The 22324-nt window shown below is 35.3% G+C and overlaps 3 protein-coding genes and 1 non-coding gene across 6 annotated transcripts; 2 read left to right on the forward strand and 2 right to left on the reverse strand.

Moving 5' to 3' along the window:
• Positions 1-5078: 5078 nt before the first annotated feature.
• Positions 5079-10026, reverse strand: LOC112520431 (glutamyl-tRNA(Gln) amidotransferase subunit B, chloroplastic/mitochondrial). The gene is made up of 10 exons (XM_025128820.1): positions 9927-10026; positions 7997-8649; positions 7534-7743; positions 6973-7113; positions 6670-6873; positions 6367-6564; positions 5796-5864; positions 5604-5720; positions 5427-5517; positions 5079-5341 (listed from the first exon to the last, which is right to left on the reverse strand). The coding sequence occupies exons 2-9, from the start codon at positions 8618-8620 to the stop codon at positions 5437-5439; spliced, it is 1644 nt and encodes a 547-aa protein (XP_024984588.1). The 5' UTR covers positions 8621-8649; positions 9927-10026; the 3' UTR covers positions 5079-5341; positions 5427-5436.
• A 62-nt stretch (positions 10027-10088) lies between these two features.
• TRNAS-AGA lies at positions 10089-10170 on the forward strand. The gene has a single exon. It is a non-coding gene; the product is annotated as a tRNA-Ser (tRNA).
• A 1297-nt stretch (positions 10171-11467) lies between these two features.
• LOC112519545 lies at positions 11468-15093 on the forward strand. 2 transcript variants are annotated; one of them, XM_025127734.1, is made up of 4 exons: positions 11468-11669; positions 13578-13654; positions 14012-14144; positions 14738-15093. In XM_025127734.1, the coding sequence occupies exons 1-4, from the start codon at positions 11510-11512 to the stop codon at positions 14821-14823; spliced, it is 456 nt and encodes a 151-aa protein (XP_024983502.1). In that variant the 5' UTR covers positions 11468-11509; the 3' UTR covers positions 14824-15093. The 2 variants fall into 2 exon arrangements, with proteins under 2 accessions (XP_024983502.1, XP_024983504.1); XM_025127736.1 differs by having other exon boundaries at positions 11472-11669; positions 13584-13654.
• Positions 15094-15335: 242 nt separating this feature from the next.
• LOC112519713 (histone-lysine N-methyltransferase family member SUVH9-like) lies at positions 15336-22220 on the reverse strand. 2 transcript variants are annotated; one of them, XM_025127952.1, is made up of 2 exons: positions 19986-22220; positions 15336-15978 (listed from the first exon to the last, which is right to left on the reverse strand). In XM_025127952.1, exon 1 carries the CDS (start codon positions 22055-22057, stop codon positions 20057-20059), a length of 2001 nt encoding a protein of 666 aa, XP_024983720.1. In that variant the 5' UTR covers positions 22058-22220; the 3' UTR covers positions 15336-15978; positions 19986-20056. The 2 variants fall into 2 exon arrangements, with proteins under 2 accessions (XP_024983720.1, XP_024983719.1); XM_025127951.1 differs by having other exon boundaries at positions 15336-16015.
• Positions 22221-22324: the final 104 nt, after the last annotated feature.

The following is a 22324-nucleotide window of genomic DNA, read 5'->3' on the forward strand; positions in this document are numbered from 1 at the left end:
GGATTGTAGCCGAAGTTAGATTAGAGTCCAATGAAAGAGATGATTTCAGATGGCGATTTCGAAGACTTTTTTTTTTTCTGATTTTAAGGTTATCCAAAACAGAATACAGAATAAATAAAAGAAGCAAGGGTGTGAGACCTAATGTGAAACCCAAACACAAATTCCAGCAGCCAATGCTATAGGAATGCTATAGCAAGCAGTGTTCCGAAACTAARTTCCACCATCTATTTTGAAGGCATTCCTCTCGGACTTCACCATCTCACTATCAAATAGCTTTCCACCCATATCTCTATGTGGTGTCCGGACCGAAAATAGTGACACAATGGTGTKTTCAAAATATATGGATAAACAAATCTCTTTGTTAAAAATCACTCTCTCGAGCCGATTCCCATATCATTCGAGTTGGCGTGTTCTTGATATTTCATCTCTGAATATATCACACTTTGACACTTTTGACAAGCGACCAACCCGTCGGGAGTTACGTTTTGAAAAACATAAATGACAAGTCTCYTTGTCGRCAACTTTCTCAAGTCTACCTCTTATGTCATCCAAGTTGACGTGTTTATTGATGGCTTATCTCTAAGTCCATCGCACTTTAACACTTTAAAGTGATCAACCYGTCAAGAAGTGTGCTTGGTTTTATAAAAACTCGAATGAAACAATGGAACGTCGTTTTTGGAAACACTTAGCTACTTTCGTTCGGTTTGAAAATCTCACATTTTTGTCTCACACCCAAGCTATAAAAACTTAGCTACTCATAACTGAAAGTAAAAAATAAATGACGGAAAGTAAAGACATAAATGTAAATTGCRTAAAATAAATAACGATAAAGTAAATGACGGAAAAGTAAATAACGGGAAACGTAAATGACATAAAATAAATAACGAGAATGTAAATGACGGGAAAATAAATGACAAGAAAATAAATTGCGGAAAGTAAATGACGGAATGTAAATGACAATAATCGTAAAGGAACGTAAAATAAAGAGCGGAAAATGAAAGACGAGAAATTAAAGATGAAAACTCAAAAACTCAAGAACTTGAAGAACTTCACAAAAGATTCTTCACAAATCAGCTCTAACTTAGCTGATTTTGAAGTGTAATGTATGTTAATGGCCCCTTAAACAAGTGGGTAAACACTCMTATTTATACAAGGAGTTGAGCACAAAACAACAAAAACATTATCCAAGAGTTAATACCCAAAGTTTAATACAAAAAGGGATCCTATGCTAAATATTATCCATTGGTCCAAGCTTTCCAGATTTTTAAGATCTTCCAGCTGTCATCTGGCTATCCTCCATTCTGCACCAAAAATCAGCAGCTTAATCGTTAAGCTATTTGCCCAACCGTGTGTGCAGCAGGTGGCTGCTACTGAAATGCTGAAGCATTAGGTTGTTTTACAAAATATTATCCGTTAGCTTATATTTTCATGCCCCAACAAATTAAACCACAATATTTTAGCTCTATAACAAAAGTAAAGAGAAATAAACATAAAATGACTCAAAGTGGGAATGAAAGACAACTAATTTAAACTTGAAAGACGTAAAACGGATGCATTATGTGTTGAATTCTCAACACCTATCAAATTCAAACATGGAGCTTTAATAAGTTGTAATTATGTACAATTTACTTATAATCTTGAATTTTAAATAATATGTATCAATAAACAGTACTTTATGTATAAAAAATAATTTTTAAGAATTTTTGTCAAATGCTTTATAATATATAGTATAGATCTATTAAAAATTAGCTCAATATTAACTATTTTATGCCTTTCAAAAAAAATTATTAACTATTTTATATTATTAAACCAAAAATAAATTATTTCGTTATTAAATTTAAATTAAATTATAAAAAAAAAAAAACACATTAAAGAAATTACATAAAAAATAAAACTTTAAATAGTTGATTTGATATTAACATTGATATATTTTTTTTCTAAAATTTTATGATATCTTCAAATTTATATTTTATTTAAAAATAAAATCATTATTGCTTTATTAAAAACACATAAAATTGTATTATAACATCGACATAGACAAATAATAAAATAGAACATTAAAATCGATATGTGTCTCGCTGTATTGCACGAGTACTCTTGTAGTATATATATAAAATACAAATCAAGACGGATAATTATGTAAGAATAAAAGTTAAAATGAGAAAATGAAAGAAGAAATCTCACTTTCCTCCTATAAATTACACTATACCACAATATGATAATTGCTGTATGCCATGTGCACACTGCACACCGACCCGTATCACGTACCAAGTATCGAGTACCAATATATGATAATCGTAGAGAGAAAAATATATCTTCATATGTGAATATTTATAAATCACGAGCAATGAGGGATCTACAAAATCTGGACTATAGTTTCATGAAATATGCATCAAGTTGTGAATCAATTAGTGATCATTAATTAAGACGATGAGGTGAGTTATTATGTAACTCTTTACATTTATACAACACTTTACATTTATACAACCAATAAAACTCAATCTCAACTGTCCATTTAATTTGATGAATATGTGATTTAATAAGAGTTTTTATTATTTTCTAATATAAAATATTGATCATAATTAATGAACTCTAGTCATTTTCTATAAATATTTAAATAATAATAAATGAACTATCTTTATTTTCATAAATATCTCAATTAATTAGGTTTCATTGGTTGTACAAATAGATATGATTGCATTTGAAATATACCCTTAATACGATATGCATTTTCAATATGTAATTAAAAATATTAGAGAATTTGTTTAAGACAAGATCTTCTAAAAATCTCATGTATTTCACACACCTCATTATAATAATAATAATAATTAATAATTCATTCATTCATGGCATTTGATTTTCCAAATATTCATCAAATAATTAATATTAAAGATTGGGTCGTCTTATAGCATGGGTTGACCTCTAATATTTTAAATGGAATTCTTCCTATCAAAAAATAAATAATATTTTTAGATAAAATGGAATCTGTTAAAGATATTTGATTTTAAAAGAATTGAAATTGAATGTTGCTAGTTTTGACCATATGTTTAGTTGACAAAATTGAAATAAAATATTTTTAAAAAAATTGGAATCTGTCTCTTTAGTTCACAGTAACATTTTTAATTGAAATGAAATATTGGTAAATGATCAAAATGTTTTTTTTTTTTGAAAATTTTAATTTTTTTAAAACTAAAAAAATACTTTAATAAAATAATTATATAATATGTAAAACAATATAAAATACATAACCAAAATATAACCATAAGCCAAACGACGTTACTAAATAAACAATGATTCAGATCGATGATGGTCTGCAGTGATAAATATGATAAATTAATCTTAAATCGAGATACAAAACGTCTATTTTATATAATTATTTTTTATTGGATGAGATCTTATAAAATCGTATATGTGTTTCCCACTTCACCATTAATTGCAAACTTTTCAAGAAAACAATTTTAATATCATTTGATTTTTTCAAAAGTTTGAATCTCAAAATATTTTTGGGAAATTGATTAAAATATTCATTTTCTTTATTTTAATTCATTTTATAGCTATTTTTTATTCAATTTCTAAAGTAGTTGGATTTTATGCAAATACTTATATAGATGAGGTTTATTTTGCAAACTATATTATTTGTACAAACCGTACAAACCTCATTCAATCAATCATAATTTTTCATTTTTTTTATTATGAGAGGTTGATTAACCGTTTTTACTGTAAATGGTGTTAATCATGGATATTATCATCTTCATTATTTTAATTTTAGAGAAATACATGAAACGGTTTCATTAATATTTCATTAAGTATTATATGAAACAATTTTATAACCATATATGAAACAACATCATAAAAAAGTGTTATATGAAATAATTTCACAAGATTAAACAATTTTATGAAAAATTTTCATAAGATTAAACAATGAAATCGACGGGTGAGAGTGGTTTATACAAATTGAATGGTTTGCATTTGATCACTCCTCTATATATATAAACTACTTTTTTAAATTAAGAAAAAGAGAAAAAATATGTGGTTTATATAAATTGTGTAGATCTTTAAAATACTTCAATTTATATTCTTACAATTCATTATTTAATTTTCTTTTATTTACATCTTTATTATATTAACGTAAATTAACTAAAACACATTAAAAAGTAAGTTTCTTTTTTCATAAATTATATCATTATGATCATCTCGTCAGTGCTTTTAAAATAAGTTTAATATTAAATATTATAAATATTTATGAATTATTTTTAGTATTTACATTTTATAACCTTACAATTACAAATTAAATCATAAGGATAGAAAATGTAAGTACCGCAAATAATTCATACGTATTTATGATATTTAATAATATTATTAAATCTAAAAATGTTCAATATTAAGCTTATTTTGAAGGTATTGACAACACGATTATAATGATTTAGTTTGTAAAAAATGTATTTTTATTGTATTTTAATTAATATATGATTATGTATGCTAATATGGTAAAAGTATAAAATAAAAAATAAATTAAATAACTAATTATAATAATATAAAATGTGAAGCGACATTACTGATTATTCATATGGGTTCATATATGCATCTTCCAATGAATTTTTTCAATAATTCACATATGAATCTTCCTCCTTACCTTCTTACAATATTTAACATTCTTATTTGAACCTCTCACTACAAACATATATAGCTAACAATCCCAAGAAAGCCTGAGGGGCTGTCCGTCCTTATAGATTGCGAATGTTTTTTTGGAGGGTCATATATGGAAAGAGCATGTTTTTTAATTGGAAGGGGCAAACATGAAAAAAAATTTGGTTTTCTGAATAAAACTTCTTCTTAGAAGCTTATTGAATAAACGACTTTCTATATCATTAAGCCATTACCAAACCATCATGTATAGCCAATGAAATAAGTTGTGAATCCCATTAAACTCATTAAACTGCTAGCAAACAGACCCTCACCACTTAAACAGCCCAGGGTTAGCTTAATCACTAACTACATCATAATAATGGTTGGACAAAGTAGCCCCTAAGTTTGCTTTTGAACCCCAACACAAAAGGATAGAAAACCAGCTGGTCTACCATTAGCTGCCCATAAAAATGGCAAGAAACACTTCAATGCGTATTCAATATGAATGTCAAATACAATTGCAACTTATAGTGTGGATAAATATATCTGTAATCGGTTAAAATACGAAGAAAAAAAAGATTAACCCTTTTGCCGTGTTTTCAAATGTAGAACTCACAGGTGGAGTTTCGGCTAAAAAAGAATGGCAATACATACATTTTGAAACTCCGAGAAGAGCAAAAGTCCAGTTCTAGGCTTCTAGCTTTATCTACACGATCTGCATGTTTACAACGAAAATCAAGTCAAGATCGAGATGGTCAAGAAATCAAACAGAGCAGCTGCACAAAAACAAAGATCCTTACGCGTAACATATCAGCTTTTAGCGTTTAATTTCTCTAGAAGAATCTTGTTCAGAATCCCTGGATTTGCTTTGCCCTTCGATTCTTTCATCACCTGATAATTTGGTTTTAGAGCTTGGTTTACGAGCCCAGTGGAATAGAAATAAACCAGTAATATTCAATCGAGAGAAAAGATCAAACCTGTCCTGCAAAAAAACCTTGCAGCTTGGTTTTACCCCCACGGTATTGTTCCAACTGTTTTGGGTTATTAGCGATTACTTTATCAACTATTTTCTCGATCTCAACAGGGTCTACTATCTGTCAAAGAAAAACACAAAATTGTAGCCCAAATATATGCACAGCTCTAGATTATATAGCAAACAAAGAACTTGCCTGTACTAGATCTTTCTCCTTAATCAGTCCCTTGACGGTTCCACCTTTTTCCATTAGTTCAAAAAGTATCTGCAGAATTTGACACATGAAGCTTGAACCACCATCCGTAACACCGGGAGGGAAAGGAAAGAGAAGTTTTTTATTTGCATTCTTGAAAGAGAAGGAAAGAAAAGGAAACAATGTTTCATGTTCTTGAACTGGTGAGAAAAGAAAGAAAAGATGTCATTTTTACAAATATAGCCTTTACATTTGTTTTTCTCACTTTTCCTTATGAGGGTATTTTTGTCATAAAAGATCACAAACTCCTTTCATATTCAATTTTCCTCCCTTGCTTCCCAGTTCCCACATTTGGGAGGAAAGTTTTGGGAGAAAACATAAAGGATATTTTCCCTCGTATTTCTTTCCTTTCCCTCCTAGAAAGTTTAGAAAGCACGGGTTTTTTTTTGTTTTCCCCTCCATTCCTTTCTTTCCTTTCAAAAAACGGTTTGGCGAACAGTGTAAAAGTTCAAAATATATGAAAGAAAAGAGCAGGCCATTTGCAGAAGCAATGATTGAAGCAGAAGATACACACCTCTTTCCCTATCTTTCCGCTAATAGTTCCACTTTTTATTGAAGCTATCAACTCGCCCAATTCTTGAGGGCTAAGTTTGATTTCATTGATAGAAAGCTTTTCGTTCTTCATGTAGGCAGCAATATCTCCCATGATCCAGTTAGTGGCCAGTTTGATATCAGGAACTTTAGCAATCGTGGCCTCAAAATAATCTGCAACCTGAAAAAAACCAAAATATGTACTTTAGACAACGGAATGAATTGTTGGCTAAGCAATTCTTCTTGATATTTGTCGTGTGTATATAATGGGATGAGTGTGACATACATTCACATCATTGGCAAGAAAAAGAATGTCCTGCATGCTTAGACCCATATCCTCATATCTTCGACGCTTCATATCTGGAAGTTCAGGCAAAGAATCATGAATACCATTGACATATTCTTCGGTGAGTATCACTTCTGGAAGGTCAGGTTCAGGAAAATATCGATAATCTGCAAGTCCTTCCTTTTTCCTCATTGTAACTGTTTTCTAATAATAAAAGAGAAAAAAAAGGTGAGCATTAAAGCTAACAATTACCCGAGTGACCAAGAAAACACATTACAAAGCATAAGCGAGGTGCCGTATAACCTGAGAGCCTTCTTCCCAGAGACGTGTTTCTTGTACAATTTCTTCAGCTTTCCCTTCATTATAGAGCGCTGCCTGTCTTGCAATCTCAAAATCAATAGCTCTACTCATCGCTGAAAATGCATTTAGATTCTTTATTTCGACCTATAAGTGAACAACCATCGACGTTAGCTACAAACAAGAAGCAAGGGTTAGTTAATAGTTCTTGAACTGCAGCAACAAGTTTTCCTCCATATAATGTGCTAGAAGAATGGCAATAAGATTTAAATTGTAAATTTTTTCTCTATTTGGCGAAATCTATGGATCCCAAAAGATATCTTTCTCCCATGCCGTCTCTTTTCTAGATGATTTTCATTTTACCTTTTATGCAACGAGCAAATTTCTTGTGTTCCAACAGAAGTATTTCACGTTATGTGTCACAAGCTAACATACACAAATGGAATAAAGAACGATCTCATAGGAGGGTAAGATTCAAAGTAACTATGTGTCAGGAAGCCTTCTGCATTAGCTAAAGCTCCTTCACATCATTTCACATAGCATATTGAAGAAGCAAATGGAAGGTACCTTGGTGCCAAACTCTAATTGTCCAATTGGACGAATGGAGACATTCACATCACAACGAAGCGATCCTTCTTGCATATTACCGTTACTGACCCCCAAATATCGCACCACCCTTTGCAACTCTGCAGCATATTCTGCAGCCTCAATGCCAGTTCGCATATCAGGTTCAGAAACAATTTCAAGCAAAGGCACCCCTGCCCTATTCAAATCAACCTGCTTTCAAGAAACTAAATGAACCACAAATCCTAAAAGATGTATTCCCATCAATCAAAAAAAGGAGTCATGAATTATTTACAGCTTCGATCAACCTTGAATTTGAGAAGTCATAAATTTGCTTCCAAAAGGTAAAAGGGTTCCATTTCTTTGGATGGGGTAGCATTTCATAGAAAAGTAATATATTAACAAATGCATGAAGTAACAGAAGTCTGAAGAAACTGATTCGAAAAATAGCAAAGAGGATAATCACCTGAGAGTAATTCCCAGTTCCTGTATGAAGTAGCTTCCCTGCATCCTCCTCCATATGAACCCTGGTAATGCCAAACCTTCTGTGTCCTCCACCGAATTCAAGTGGAAGATCCAAATCAATGAACCCATTTGTGGCAATTGGAATGTCAAATTGAGAAATTTGGTAGCCTTTAGGAAGATCTGGATAGAAGTACTGTTTCCTATCGAACTTCGAATTCATAGACAACTTGCAGTTGAGTGCAAGACCAAGCATCACTGCATACTCTATGACTTTGGAGTTCAAAACCGGCAAAGCACCAGGCAAACCCATGCAAACGGGGCAAACACACGAGTTTGGTTGATCCCCATAACTGTATGCACAGCTACAAAATGCCTTTGTCATAGTTGCTAGCTGTACATGTGTTTCTATGCCGATAATTGCTTCAAAATCTTTCAATGCTTTTTCAACAGCTTTGGCTCTAGCAGTTTCTGTGAAATTCGAGTGAGGCTGTTGTTTTGTTTTCATTGTAGTTTCTGTTTGTGTGCTTTGCATTGAACAAAAGAGAACATGTTTTCTTGTCACGAATGCAGACGAACACGGAAATAACGGGCGGGTTTGAATGCCTCTTAACAATGTAAGAGCCATTGAACTTTTCTTTAACTAATTCAATTGGGCTGAAACAATGAAAAATCTCAGCAAGTATCCAAATAACACACAATGACACAATCAATCAAGAAAATTTATTGATAGAAGTACACAAGATTCACAAAGTTAAGCTCAACTTTTCACACTGCTTAAAAGAAGAAAAACCCATTATTATTTTCACGGAAACACCATTTACAACCTGAGCTACATGTGAAATCTGAAGCATACCAAGAAGGGATTTATGTGGAGAGCAAAACACATATCAAGTGAGCAAGTGGCATGCTTCTTGCATTTGACAAACTTGATCTAAAATAACATCAACATTCAAGATTTCTTCGTGAAATCACGTGGTAATTTCAAGATTACATATAAAGCATCAAAGGTGTTTACTTTACCTGCAATGACCGTAACGGCAATCAATATATTATGGCTATTTCTCACATCCCATAATGCAAAACCCCCCAAATGATTCAGCATCAGTATGTGTCTGAGGTTTTTATAAGTTTTGTGGAAGAGCTACAACGCATGAACTATGAAGGAACCAAAAGCAATCATTTATTTATCTAAAACAATACTATCTATGTTCTTCAGTGAAGTATATATACAATACTATCTATGCTAATAGGTTTATCGTCCAAATCAATACTATCTATGTTTTTCAGTGAAGTATATATACAATACCATCTATGCTAACAGGTTTATTGTCTTAAATATGAAGAAAAGACTTACTGCACAAGTTTTGCACCTTATCTGAGAGTTAATAATGGGAGATTTGATTACACAAATTTTAAGCAGGAAAATGTCCAAACAAAGAGCCACCAATTTCAAACTACAAACTCCTAAAATGATATCGTCTACCAATAAAGCAATGACTGTAAGATAACATGGTCTGAATCTTAAGAAAAACCCTAAATCTACTGGTCAAATTATAAGAGGCTTTACCTCCTACAAAGGTTTTTTGTACTCTCTCATTACCTTGTGGCAGGGCCATTGATGCTCCAAGTTCAGGATACCTATGTTGGAATGAGTTAAAGCTGTGGCACCACTCTCGATAAATTACTAATTGACAGGCTATCTATGTTGGCCATCAATATCATTCAGATATACAGATGCTCAGTCCATTTCTCTTATTAGCTGTTCTTCTGTACCTCCTTAAGAATTAAGATGCATAGGTTTTAAACAAATTGAATAATCTCAAATGAAGAAAGCATTATCCCAATTGGTTAATGTGGAAACAAACAAAATCAAAGTTCAAACAAACAAGGAGTCGTGAGATTAGTCCTCAAATGAAATATGAAACCCTCACCTGAGAAGAGAACCGTTCTGCGGCGGAGAGGGGGAGGCCGGAGTGGTTTATCGGATTAAATTGATGACGGACTGATAGGATTCAATTGTCATATGAAAACAGATAAAGTGATGCTTTATGTTTCTGAGTTATGTGCATAAACTGTTACATGAATACAACAAAGTGGTCGTGCCGGAGTGGTTATCGGGCATGACTAGAAATCATGTGGGCTCTGCCCGCGCAGGTTCGAATCCTGCCGACCACGTTTTTCGAATTTCTTTTTAATAAGTAAATTATGGATCTGGTCCTTAAAATTTGGGTTTTTTACAAAATTGGTCCCTAAACTTCATTTATTACGTGGAAAAACTTGGAGGTAGGGCTGTAAACGAACCGGACGTTCCGTGAACCGTTTGACGGGAAGTTTGTTTATTTAATAAATAAACGGACATGAACAATTTTTTTTTGTTCGTTTAGTTAAACGAACAAACATGAACAAGAGTCCCGATTGTTCATTTATGTTCGTGAACGTTCGTTTATATTCGTTTGTTTATGTTCATTTATATATTAAATTTAAATATAATTTTTTGTTTTATTTACTTTGAATTCAGATAATATTTATTTATGTTCGTTTAGTCTGTTCGTTTATGTTCGTTTAGTCTGTTCGTTTATGTTCGTTCGTTTACGTTCATTTAGCATGTTAACGAACGAACATAAACGAACACGAACACACCTAATTTATAAACAAACGAACACGAACACAAAAAATTTCGTTCGTTTACCGTTTGTGTTCGTTTGTTCGGTTAAATTAAACGAACGAACATGAACAAGCCTCCGTTCGTGTTCGTTCGGTTCATTTACAACCCTACTTGAAGGTCTGTTTTGTTGGGTTTGTTCCTTTGCCCTAACATCTGGAATTTATTTTTTATTTTTTTGCCATTTCCTGCATTTTTATGGGGTTTCCTTTTGAAAATAACACTCTAAATCTTATTGTCTCTCTCTCAAAATTAAATCATTTTCACATATAACAAGATCCCTTCCTCTTGCTGGAGATCTCTCCTCTTTTTCTTCTTTATCGTCGTGGCCAGATCATTGCACCTAATGTCGGTGTCGAGCCCAAGTAAGACCGGTGCACCCGACCCTTGCAACGTCCTCCTTCCCCTCCAGTGATGTCATCGTTCCCCTCCAACCTATGATGTTGAACCCCACCTCCCCCAACCTGTGGTGTCCTTCCCCTCAAACGTCTTGTCGGTTTCTGCTTTGTTGTTCAAGATAGCCAAACAATCATTTATATTCTTGATTGAAGATTCGATTTAGGGTTTGTATTAGATTTTTAATATAAGGGATTGTATCTCAATTTAAAATGGTAAAGTGACCATTTTACCTTCAAACTTAACGGATGATTGTTAGGATGAATGACCGAATCTAACAAAAAGTGCGTCATAAATGAAATTTAGGAACCAATTTTATAAATAAAAACAAACAAGGACTAAATCCATAATTTACTAAAGTAGGAGGGGAAGAAGTGGAAACTCAAGTTTTGAAGGGGTTTTATAACTCTGACTGAGAGCAATCAACTCCCAACACCTTTATTTTATTTGATTGTAATGAAGATGTCGGAGAGATTGCAGCAATGGGGTGGCAGGGCGATGCCAAGATTCTCCTTTAGAAATGCTACAATCATCGTTTGTTTCTTGAATTTGATCACTGCCCTATTCTTGATCCACGGATTTCTTTCTCCTTCCACCTCCAATCGATCCGATTCAGGTGCATTTCACTTGATTTACTACTGTTTGATTAATCTAGGGTTTCCATTTGAATTCAGATAGCTGTGTGTTAACAATTACCCACTACTGTGTTCGTTATGATTTCTCAAAATCCCCAATATGTATTCGTCTTAGATTTTGGGTTTTTAGTTACATAGTTGTAGCTGCCTTCGTAAGGGTTATGCTGTTCTTTCGATTTGATTTCTTCGCTTTTTCATCAGCTTCTTCGTATTCATCAAATCTGATCACCACCAAACAGAACCCTACCACCATCAATGACTTGTTATAGCATCACCAACAGCCATGCTTTTTAGAAATTTTGGAGATTTGGAATTTTTTTGATCCAACAGCTATGCTAAACTCTGCTCTAAAATAGACGGAAAAAATTGGGAGAAAGGAGAAATCTCCAAATTTAGAAAAAAAAAATGGAAATATAGCATACCTGACGGAGATGCAGTGCAAAATGGTTTGGTGCAAAATGATTAAGAGGCTCTCAAGATACAGTGCAAAATGAAATATAATTGTTCGGTAATTGTGTATAATGAAATTAGGGCTCTTAATGGTTAAAGGAGATCTATGATACAAAATCATTCAGAGGGTTTTAGAACCATTAAGTGACATACATTTTTTTTTGCCAAACAAGATTCACCTCTTAACGATTCAGATGTTGCCTCTTAATGAAACTATTAAGAGTTAAACAATTTGATGCCAAATAAACTTTAGAGGTGGGGTTAGAATAGGGATGTATGCAAACCTGTCATTTACCCTAAAAAGTAGAAAGAGTGTTTTCATTTTGGCCCTAGCAAAAAAGAAAATTTGCCCAAAGAGTTTGAACAATTGAAAAAAAGAAGAATTGGTTGAAATGAACTAATGTTGGATAAAAGTAAGCAACACCATATAAATAGAAGTAGGCACAAAGAAACATGGTGAATGTAAGAAAACAACACATTCCTTGGTCTATCTTAGAGCATATTCAACAACTATGCTAAATTAGAGATTTTGGAGTTCTTTTGTTCTGCCAAGTATGATAAAGTGTATGCTAAAACACAGAAAAGAAGAGAGAGAACGCAGAAGTCTCCATATTTGGATAAATCTCTAAAATTCAATATTGAGGAGAGAGAGATATTATTTTAGTTGTTTCCACCAATTAGCCTCTTATGTCTGATTCGTTAAGAGGTAAGCTCATTCAGACTATTTATTTTTTCCAAATTTTCAGAGGCACTTATGTCTTATTGTCCTCTTATCTGGTAAGAGGTAAACCAACATCTTATTTGCCTCTTATTGTTCTTCAAACCCTCAACAACTGCCTTTCTCAATCAATTAACCTTAATCGATCATTTCTCTCAATCGATCCTTACCAAATCTATCCTCACCAAATCTATCCTCACATCTTAGAATTGATGTATTTATAGGATTTAAATGTGTTAAATATTGTTCATGACGTATTATTGTTTAAATGAATGCTAATTATATGATTTAGATGTAAATTTCGTAATGATGATGAATAAATATGTGAAATTGTATAAATTCATGTATAACTTCAACACTATAACTTTTTAATCGGTAAAATAGACAATTTAAACAAATTCAGACGTTTATCAGTTTACAAAGACAAACAGTCTTATTGATTCAAATTTCAGAATTCAGCACCACCTCTTATAAATCAAGTAAAATAAAATTTCAGACTTCAGCACTTCTTGAAAAACAAATATCACCTTAGTATTATTATTATTTTTGTTTGTGTTGTGTTAATGGTTCTTCATTGAGAACACACTTTAAATCCATTGATAACAATCTCTCTACCCTTGACCCTACATTTACATGAGATTTACTGGGTTCGTTTGGTTTGGTTTCTTGATTCCATCTGATCTTGTTTTTCCTAAATATGAACTTATGTTTGCCTCTTGAGATCTAGTTCTTCTCAAGTATATCAAGGAATCTGAAGAACTACGTCATGCTATGGAACCCGTAGAACTTATAAAAAGAGTAAGTTGAATAAGATTAAACTAGTCTTGACTCGATCTCCGGGTATTGTCCATATAAGAGCATCCACAATGGTACGCTTTTTATTTGAGCATTTTTTTTAAAGTGGGGCCCACAAGCTTAGGTGGCCGAGCAAAACAAGCTTATTTGAGAGCTTGTGCAGTTACAAAGCAATTAAAGTAGCTTTTGTTTTGTCGCGAGCTTTCACTATCCGATGTGGCCAAAAGACTCCGTTAAGCTCTTCAAAAAGCTCTATTGCGGATGCTCTAAGATGATTTTAGATCTCTAGAGTTTGGTTGAACAATAGAAGTGAAATGAATTCGTTTTATGTAATGTGGGTGTTTTTTTGATGGGATATAGGTTAGAGAAATCGAGCGAGAAACACAAGAAGAAGTTGACGTGCAAGAGAAAGATGCAAAGCAATCTGCCGCACTTGACTTGATATCGAGATTGAATAACCATCGCTCTTATTCAGATGCCGACAACCAAAAAGGTAATTCCTTTCTTGAATGAAGATTCAGGGTGACAAAAACTTGTTAGTCCCATGTTTGGCGTCTAATATGACTTGGGACACGACAAGACCTGAGTGGGACAAAAATGCATTTTTCTGTCCCACCAAAATCGGTGGAACAAAAATCAGGGAGATAGGACAAGATACATGAATTACTAAACTACCCATGTCAAATTAAAATCCAAAGACCTTTCAGAATTCTTTCACCCACCTACCTCACTTTCGTCTGTCCTGTCCCGCCTGCATGCCAAAACACATGCTATGGGTTGGAGTAAATCATCGAACAGGACACCACTACATCATGTCCTTTTGGAATGCATGCCAGAGTTTAGAGTTTCTTGCTTCATAGTATGTTCAATATGGGGTTTATTCCAAAGAAAGATTTTCATATTCAAAGTTGATATAGATTTGATTACATGTTAACGACTTCATATTTCAATTTGTTGTGAAGCTCAATTAGTAATCGTGATATATCAATGTTAACGTTCACAAGGTTGTTGTTTGACCTTAAAAGTCAAAGAAAGGAACAGAGGAAATATGTACATGCTCACCTATATCTTGTTGGCTGTTGTCAGCTCTAGAGGAATGGCGTAAACGAAAGATGGAACGAGCAAGACGACGTGGCCTCGGTAGAAACGGGACCATCGCCCCTCAAGAATGAAATCTTCATTCCAACTCCATTCGTAACAGTTACTTTTTTTATTACAGTTTCTGCATAGGAAGGGCTTTGTCGGTTCTAGAGCTGTATGGCAGTGGACCTAGACCACTGTCTTAATGGCGCCTTCAGGTTGCTGATACTACTTTTAGAAGACGACAAAAATGGGTTCAGGTTGAAAATATGAATGTAATATATTTGTACGTACAAGTAATAGGTGTCTTTTCTTTGTATGCTTACATACATACAAATATATATAGGTACAGGCTTAGTTGCGAACCTAACTTCCATTGTGAACTGGGAGACAAACGAGAGCGTATCATATGTCCCAGACATTCATGGTATATTCATCATGAATGTTGTAAAAAAATTCACGTTCATTATTCATGATGAATTGGAGACATGTTACACTCTCGTTTGTCCTCGGGTTCACAACAGAAGTTAGGTTCGCATCTGAACTTTCCTCTGTATATATAATCCAAAAACATCTCTTTACTAAAGGATCACAAAGAGAAGTATGCGTCTTTCATCGAAGTTCATTAGATTTCTCTCACTTTCAAATCCAAATCTGGAGTAAAATGTACGTACAAAACAAGAACTATTTGAACATGCATCGGTTCCATCTCTGTACAGAATATATATAATGTAATATATATTTGTACGTATCAGTACAACCTATTGATACAAGTTGCCCGAGTACGATTAGCAATCCCGCTTACGAAAGTCTACAACAAAAGGCAATGTTGTTCACAATTGGTATATAAACATATCAATGCAGAAATAACTTGCTTCTTAAATGGCCCATCTTAAATTTTGCATTAAGCATTTCTAAGAACCTAACATACCAAACAAACCTGTATATCCCACCGGTATAGGGTCTAAGAAACCTGACAGACAGCACGCCATTTTATTTACTGGGGAGGAAGACGACATGTGATGCAGTTTGTAGCGACAATCCATACTTGGTATATAAATTTGTCGGCGTAGAAAAAAACTGGCTTCTTGAATGGCCACCTGTAGATGGTTTTCTGCTCCTTATGTATCATATCCCATCTTAACCATTAAGCATTATGCATCTCTAGAACAGAAAGGAGGAGAGATGCTTCAAAAACCCTTATCTACGACGAGGAAGATGAGATGTGATGCACGTAGGAAACTGAGCTGCAAAATAGCGCCAATTATCGTTTTTATAACGCATCTACAAAACACAAGATACGAATGCAGATTAGCATCCAGCTGTGTGAGATCAATGGCACAGTTTAATGTATTATATATGAAGCGAATCATAACAATTCTTCAAAGCAAATGAATTTCTCCCCTGTTCCAGTCATGAAATAGATGAAATAAATCAAAAGAATGGATTGAATTAAAAAAAAAAAACTCACAAAATCAGGGTGCAATCAATAAATCTTATCGATTCACTTGGAATGTTAAACTTCTAAACAAATGCTCAAATCCATTCCAAATTTGTGGAGGGATTCACTTCGATATGCATTGGTTGGATAAATCAAGTTATAACAAAAACTGCTGCCTGAAGAAAATGTCTGAAAGATTTCTATTATGAATGCATGATTCTACTGACAACGTTGCTACAGTGGTCATCTCAAGTTCTCAACAGTGGCACATAATGGCCATGAAATTGAACTGATCCTGACACACGCTGGATCGATAATAACAGATTCAAAATTAAAGGGTTACAATATATTTCCAGGCACTTCGAGATTGCCGGATGTCTCCCAAGGCTTTCTATCAAAACACACACAAACTGATGGACCCCCCCCCCCCCCAAAACCAAAAAAAACACCTACACAGCCCCTCTTATTTATACAAAGTGTAAACTATACACCGGCCTACTTTATATGCTTCTCCTACTTGTAGTCATGCAGTTCCGCTTGTACACTCCTAACCAGCCTATGAATGTTTGACCATTTGACTAATAACTACCACATTAGTACATTACCCAGGGTATAACAGATTCATGTCCACGAGATACGTGTTTTCTATGCAAAATAGGATTGCAGATTTAATACCATGTTAATGAGCAGGGTATAAAACTAACACAAGTTCCAAAGTTACTATCCGGGGTATAAATCAATATAAGTTCAGAAGAGAAGTGGGAAAGCTCAACGTCTGTACATGGAAGTGAGATTTTGCACTGGATTACACAACGGGCAGAAAGTACTGCTATTCATGCAAAAAGTTCGGTTTTTAGCGAGTTAGTTCATGCTGCAGGGGTGGTAGTTTTGCCTGTGGCAAGGGGCCGTTTACCCGAACACTTACATAGTAAGCACTTATTGGTAAGGTTCAACATATCACTTACCTTACTGGGTAAGATTTTAGTCCATCAAAAAGGCATTGTATGCAACAATTTACCCGGTAAGCGCTTACTGGGTGAGAGTCGTCACACTCACTTACCGGGTAAGACTCACGGTTCTTGCTACGCTCTTACCGTGTAAGATTCTTGGTCCTTGCCATGTTCATCAATAAGGTAATATGACTTGGTAAGCCTGGATAAGCATTTGGTAAACGGCCCCTAAGTAATTCTGCTGCTAGACTATAAGAGTTGGAAGAAAAGTCCATATGTTTCCTTATTTTACAGGTTTGCAGGCCATGCATTAACTATAAATGATTGTTCCGCTATTCATGCACATGTTCTACAAGCAAATCAGCAAGGATATCCATCTATGTGGTTCAACGTTGATGCAGGTTGCGGGGATTTCAGTTTCGCAGCTACAGAAAATCAAGGCAACTTCCCTGATGGGTATGCAATTTCTTCTTTATGGTCGAAGGATTTGAAAGATCAGATTGTCCTGAATGGTGTAATTGCATTACTCATCAGCGAAGGTTTTCATTCTGGAAAGGTGGTTTACCGTTCTTTCAAGCCTTTAAGATGTCTGTAATTTTCAATTGTGCTTCTCTTCAAGATCTATCAATGTAATCTACTCCCTCCATCACAAAATAAGTGTCCACAATGAAAAAGGCACACAGTTTTAGGGAAGTGTAATTATTACACTTCTAATGAACTAAATGACAGTTTTATCCGTAATGATAGAGAGTAATTAATTTCTCCAACCCATAATTAAGGGTAGGGTGGGAAAATATGCACTTATTATTAAAAGTGCACCCCTATTTTGGGACGGAGGGAGTACATTTTTTGCAAAAAATAAAGGGGTTACATAAGAAAATTCTAAGGAAATGGCATGGCAACAGCTGTGCCCTATTGCAAGAAACTAAGCATCTGAATTGAAAGACACATAAAAATGCGAATTAAAGATGCAATGTGCATAAGAAAGTAGGGAAGACGATAATACTATGTCAGCAACCAACAGTCATCCTTCTGGGAATAAACGTGAGGGGGCAGGGATGGCTATATTTCTGGGAGCGAACTCCAGGAAATGTCTGCATAATAATAGACCCAGCTTCCTCCAGCCAGCTCTAATAAGTTGAGAGCAGCAAAGTTGAATCGTCTCGCAAAGAAGCGAGATTTCATGTGCAATATTGAATCGTAACATAAAATGGGGTGACTGGGAATGGATAAATTTCAAAACAAACTATGACCATCAAGCAAGACCTTCTGTACATGGATGATGTTTAATTCAACAAACTTGCGTTATAAGAAGGAAAATTTGAAAGCTAACATGACTTAAGCTTACAAAACTTAACAAGTTGAATATGAAGTCTAAAAAGCTAAAATCCTGCCATAAAAATGTGAAATTTATTATATATAATCATGCGCCCCCCACCCCTTCCTTCACAATGTGAAAATTTTATGATAGGGAAAAACCAAATGGAAAAATAAATAAAAAGCATGTAGCAATTAAGGGGATGTCTAACAAGAAGAAAATTTCTATTACCAAGTATAGAGTTACAACTTGCAATCAAACTCAAATCCTACATAAATCAAAATAACCAACCAGAAAATTCAAAATTTGGTGTCTTATGGCACAAGCAAGAGAGAGATAAAAAGGATATTCAAGTTAACTGATGGACTCAACAAAGTATTCATAACTGGGACAAGTAACAGGTTACATTTGTACTTCCATTTCTATCTATGTCAAAATGTTCTGTTATAGGCATTGACATTATCACTCTTCCCAGTGGCATATTAGATGTAGAGCATATAATTTCCGAACCAAACTAAAGCAATTTTAGGTTAGTTACCAGGAAAAAGGCAAGTATGGTGCAGTTCAATAGAACCTATTAAGATTTTGAAATTCAACTATCTTCAACTTAAAGAGTTGTGCCCACACCAAAACCCTTTACCTCAGGTTACTTGTGTTAGGCCAACAGTCCGGAGGGTCTCCTTCCTTCTTCTCAACCACACCGGCCCTCAAACCCATTCAAGGTTTCTCAATTGTTTTTCTTCTCACCGGCCCTTTTTTGACCACTCTTCTTTGTTAGTCTCATCATGGCCTGACATCCCTATGCCATTGTTTCGCTTGTTACTGGCTAAATTCTCCCCTAATGGCTAGCATGACCAAGGCATCTTCATCTTTCCATCTATGTTCAGCCACCACAATAAACAAAGGAATTTATTGATACTGAAACCCTAGTTTACGTTTTCCGGCAATGGCAAGCCCTCCTCACCTCTGATGACTCATCCTCCCTCTCCAATATATCTCACCATCCCTCTTAACATTCTTGTCTTCTCCGCTGAGGATCTTCAAGGGGTTTTAGAAGTAGGTTGCTGCGGTGGTACAAGATTTGGACTTCCCTCGTGGATCTAGCATAGGCTTCAGCCATCCATAGGCTGTTAGCTTTCTTGGAGGTATTTGGTGTTGCTTTGAATTTTCTGCAAGTAGGTATTTCGAATCTTCTTTGCATTATTTGCCCTTTTTCTGTGCTCAAGGGTTCATTCTCAGGTTCTGCTTCTTAAGTTGGTTTATTTAGTTCTTTGGCAAGCTGAAATTATTGGCCTTTCAATTTCATTTTCTTTAGTGTCAATTTCACTCATGAAGTCATTTTAGGAATGAGTACTTCCAGTTGTTCATCTTAAAAAAATTCATTTCGGATCTGAATGTCATTGTATCTGGGTTGGCATCTTGCCTCACTACAATTGTACCTCAAGTTGGATTCTCATGATACTAATGCTCTTTCAGAAATAAATAAATAAATAAATAGAACTCATGACTGTTTAGCTTAGTTACAAAGATGGGAATAGTAATTACCTCGGTATGCTGTGCGTAGCAGGATCTGCATTGACATATACACAAAATCAAAACCAACTACTTGAAATTGATTAGTTACAAATGGCCAGTTTTTCCGTCCATTCATCAGCTGCCCCATAATCAAGACTAAGCTCCCTCATTGGAGGAATGTCTTCCATAGCAAACAGCATAAGGTGAGGAAATGCAACATTGGAGTGATCAAACAGCACTAATTGCACAAAAACATTTGGACACGAACTATGGCTCATGTAACAAGCGACATTTCTCATTCTAGAAACATCCATTGCAAAATTCAATGGCGGTACAGACGGATACGACGGGCGTACATAATGCGGAAATACTTGGGACAAATCCCCCCATTCTGCCCATCTCTCACCAAACCGATTTGGATAGACTAAACTATCACCATTCATGGTGAAAACTTGAGCTTGCTCTCTTGTGAGGACAACTCCAGTATATTCACAAATAAAAGAACCAGCTTGTATCAAGTCCAATGACCTAACTCCCCAACCAGTTTCCATTGATCTGAACACTTCAAATCTATTCCTCAAACCCTTTTGGCTGATGCGATTGCAACACCGGGGAGGGCAAGAACAGTGTGGTCCACATTCAAAAATTAATGGTTTTCCTCTCAGAAGAAGCCCATTCATATCATAAGCAAATTCACCTCCATTCTTCTTGGCACATACACAATCAGATGAACATCCAGAGACACAATCACACCCACCATCAATCCCTCCAAGATGATACACGAAAGGAGGGAAAATAGTTTTCACCAGATATTCATAGCTCAGTGGCTCATAATTACTATCAATGTCATTAAATAGGAACACTGGCACATTTTCCTTGTTCGATGAAATATCCAAACTAACATATCCCGAAGGCCTAGCCTCCAATGGACTAGTCCTAATATTCTCAGCAAACTTAAGGATTGCACTCCCCAATTCAGGTTGACCTTCCATTCTAACAAGTTTGAACTTATACACTCCAAAACCTGACTTACCTACTTCAAACCAAGCATCAACAATTTTATATAGCCCATCATAAACATAAACTTTCTCACTAGCACTACCTTTATACTTAAACCCACGAACAACCCGTACCTCAATCCCGTGATGCTTACTTCTCTCCATACCAAGATTCCCACCATCCAATTTCTGATGAACAACCTGCTTTCCATGCTTATCTTGCCCACCATGACCTGTATATACGATCACATCACCACCATCTTCGTCATCTTCATACCCACCCGAGACAATCACACTAGTAGCAATGGGCTCCCCATTGGAGCTATGACTCGAGCTTAAGAAATCAATTCCTGCCTGAGCTTGACCATGGATGCCCAGAACACATAACTCCATTCTGAAAAAGAAAACATCGCCAACATGAATCCCTGGAATTGCCCCAACAATGCGTTTCTCGCGATTCAACCAAAGACCGCTGTCTTTCATCATCGTGGCAGCCTTCAAATCACCCCGGGTGCGGGGCATACGCCCATTTGTATAAGATCGGCGCTTCTCGTCTTCCACCATAGTATAAACCCACAGAGAATCATACAGCATCCTTGTTTTCCTCACCAGGTCTCGAAAATATCTCTCGTCCTCGATTTGAAGGTTCATTACCCTAACTAATTCAGCTGATCGCTGTTGAGACTTCCGGCGAGACGAACATTCGACGGTTGAAAGCTGGTCTTCTTCGGGAACCGGCACAATTGCTAGTGCATCAGGATATATAACCTGTAACTCGTCGTTTTCCTCAATGTTACTCGCCAATTCGGCATTGAATCCTGAATGAACATTGTTTTCGACGAATCCGGGTGGTGCGACTGTAAAATTCGAGTCAGTTAGTGGTGCACTCGGACTAAAATGAGGGTTAGGGTTTCGGGAATTATCGGGTTCAGGTGAGACACCTAATGGTTCGTCAAGGGGTTCGAGTTTAGGCTCAACTTTGGGTGTTTTCAAGGTTGTAGCAGTAGAGGGTCCGCCGATGCCCCCGCCCGCGCTGCCGCTCACGGTGGTGATGGTGGCGGTAGAATGATCAGGGTACAAAAAAAGGTCAATCGCAGAACCCATGTTTTGTGCTCGGATGAAATCAAAAAACAAGCAGAAAAACTAAATTGACAGCAGGGATTGTGAAGGAAGAATTGCAGAGCTCTTCCAAAGTGAGGCGTTCATGGCGATTCAGTCAGATCAGCGAGAATTTAGTAGAACAGATACGATTGCAATGTCCGGAAACGTACCGTTTGGGGGTGGGTGTGTGAATTCCTTTATGCACGCCTATTGGACTTGGTTGTGTCATTTGTACGATATTTAATGAAATGTCCATCCATAATGGTTTTT

The sequence above is a fragment of the Cynara cardunculus genome (assembly GCF_001531365.2).
Source record: "Cynara cardunculus var. scolymus isolate 2C chromosome LG 10, CcrdV1, whole genome shotgun sequence".
Classification (NCBI taxonomy): Eukaryota; Viridiplantae; Streptophyta; class Magnoliopsida; order Asterales; family Asteraceae; genus Cynara; species Cynara cardunculus.

What these genes read in the sequence shown, in the direction of transcription:
- LOC112519545 (XM_025127734.1), top strand. Translation starts at nt 11,510, where the DNA reads ATGAAGATGTCGGAGAGATTGCAGCAATGGGGTGGCAGGGCGATGCCA. An exon ending in CTCCAATCGATCCGATTCAG is followed by an intron (nt 11,670 to 13,577) that starts GTGCATTTCACT and finishes TTGCCTCTTGAG; the next exon opens with ATCTAGTTCTTCTCAAGTAT. An exon ending in CCGTAGAACTTATAAAAAGA is followed by an intron (nt 13,655 to 14,011) that starts GTAAGTTGAATA and finishes GATGGGATATAG; the next exon opens with GTTAGAGAAATCGAGCGAGA.
- LOC112520431 (XM_025128820.1), bottom strand. Translation starts at nt 8,620, where the DNA reads ATGGCTCTTACATTGTTAAGAGGCATTCAAACCCGCCCGTTATTTCCG. An exon ending in GCGGAAAGATAGGGAAAGAG is followed by an intron (nt 5,865 to 6,366) that starts GTGTGTATCTTC and finishes CAAATTCTGCAG; the next exon opens with ATACTTTTTGAACTAATGGA. An exon ending in AGGAGAAAGATCTAGTACAG is followed by an intron (nt 5,721 to 5,795) that starts GCAAGTTCTTTG and finishes TTTCTTTGACAG; the next exon opens with ATAGTAGACCCTGTTGAGAT.
- LOC112519713 (XM_025127952.1), bottom strand. Translation starts at nt 22,057, where the DNA reads ATGGGTTCTGCGATTGACCTTTTTTTGTACCCTGATCATTCTACCGCC.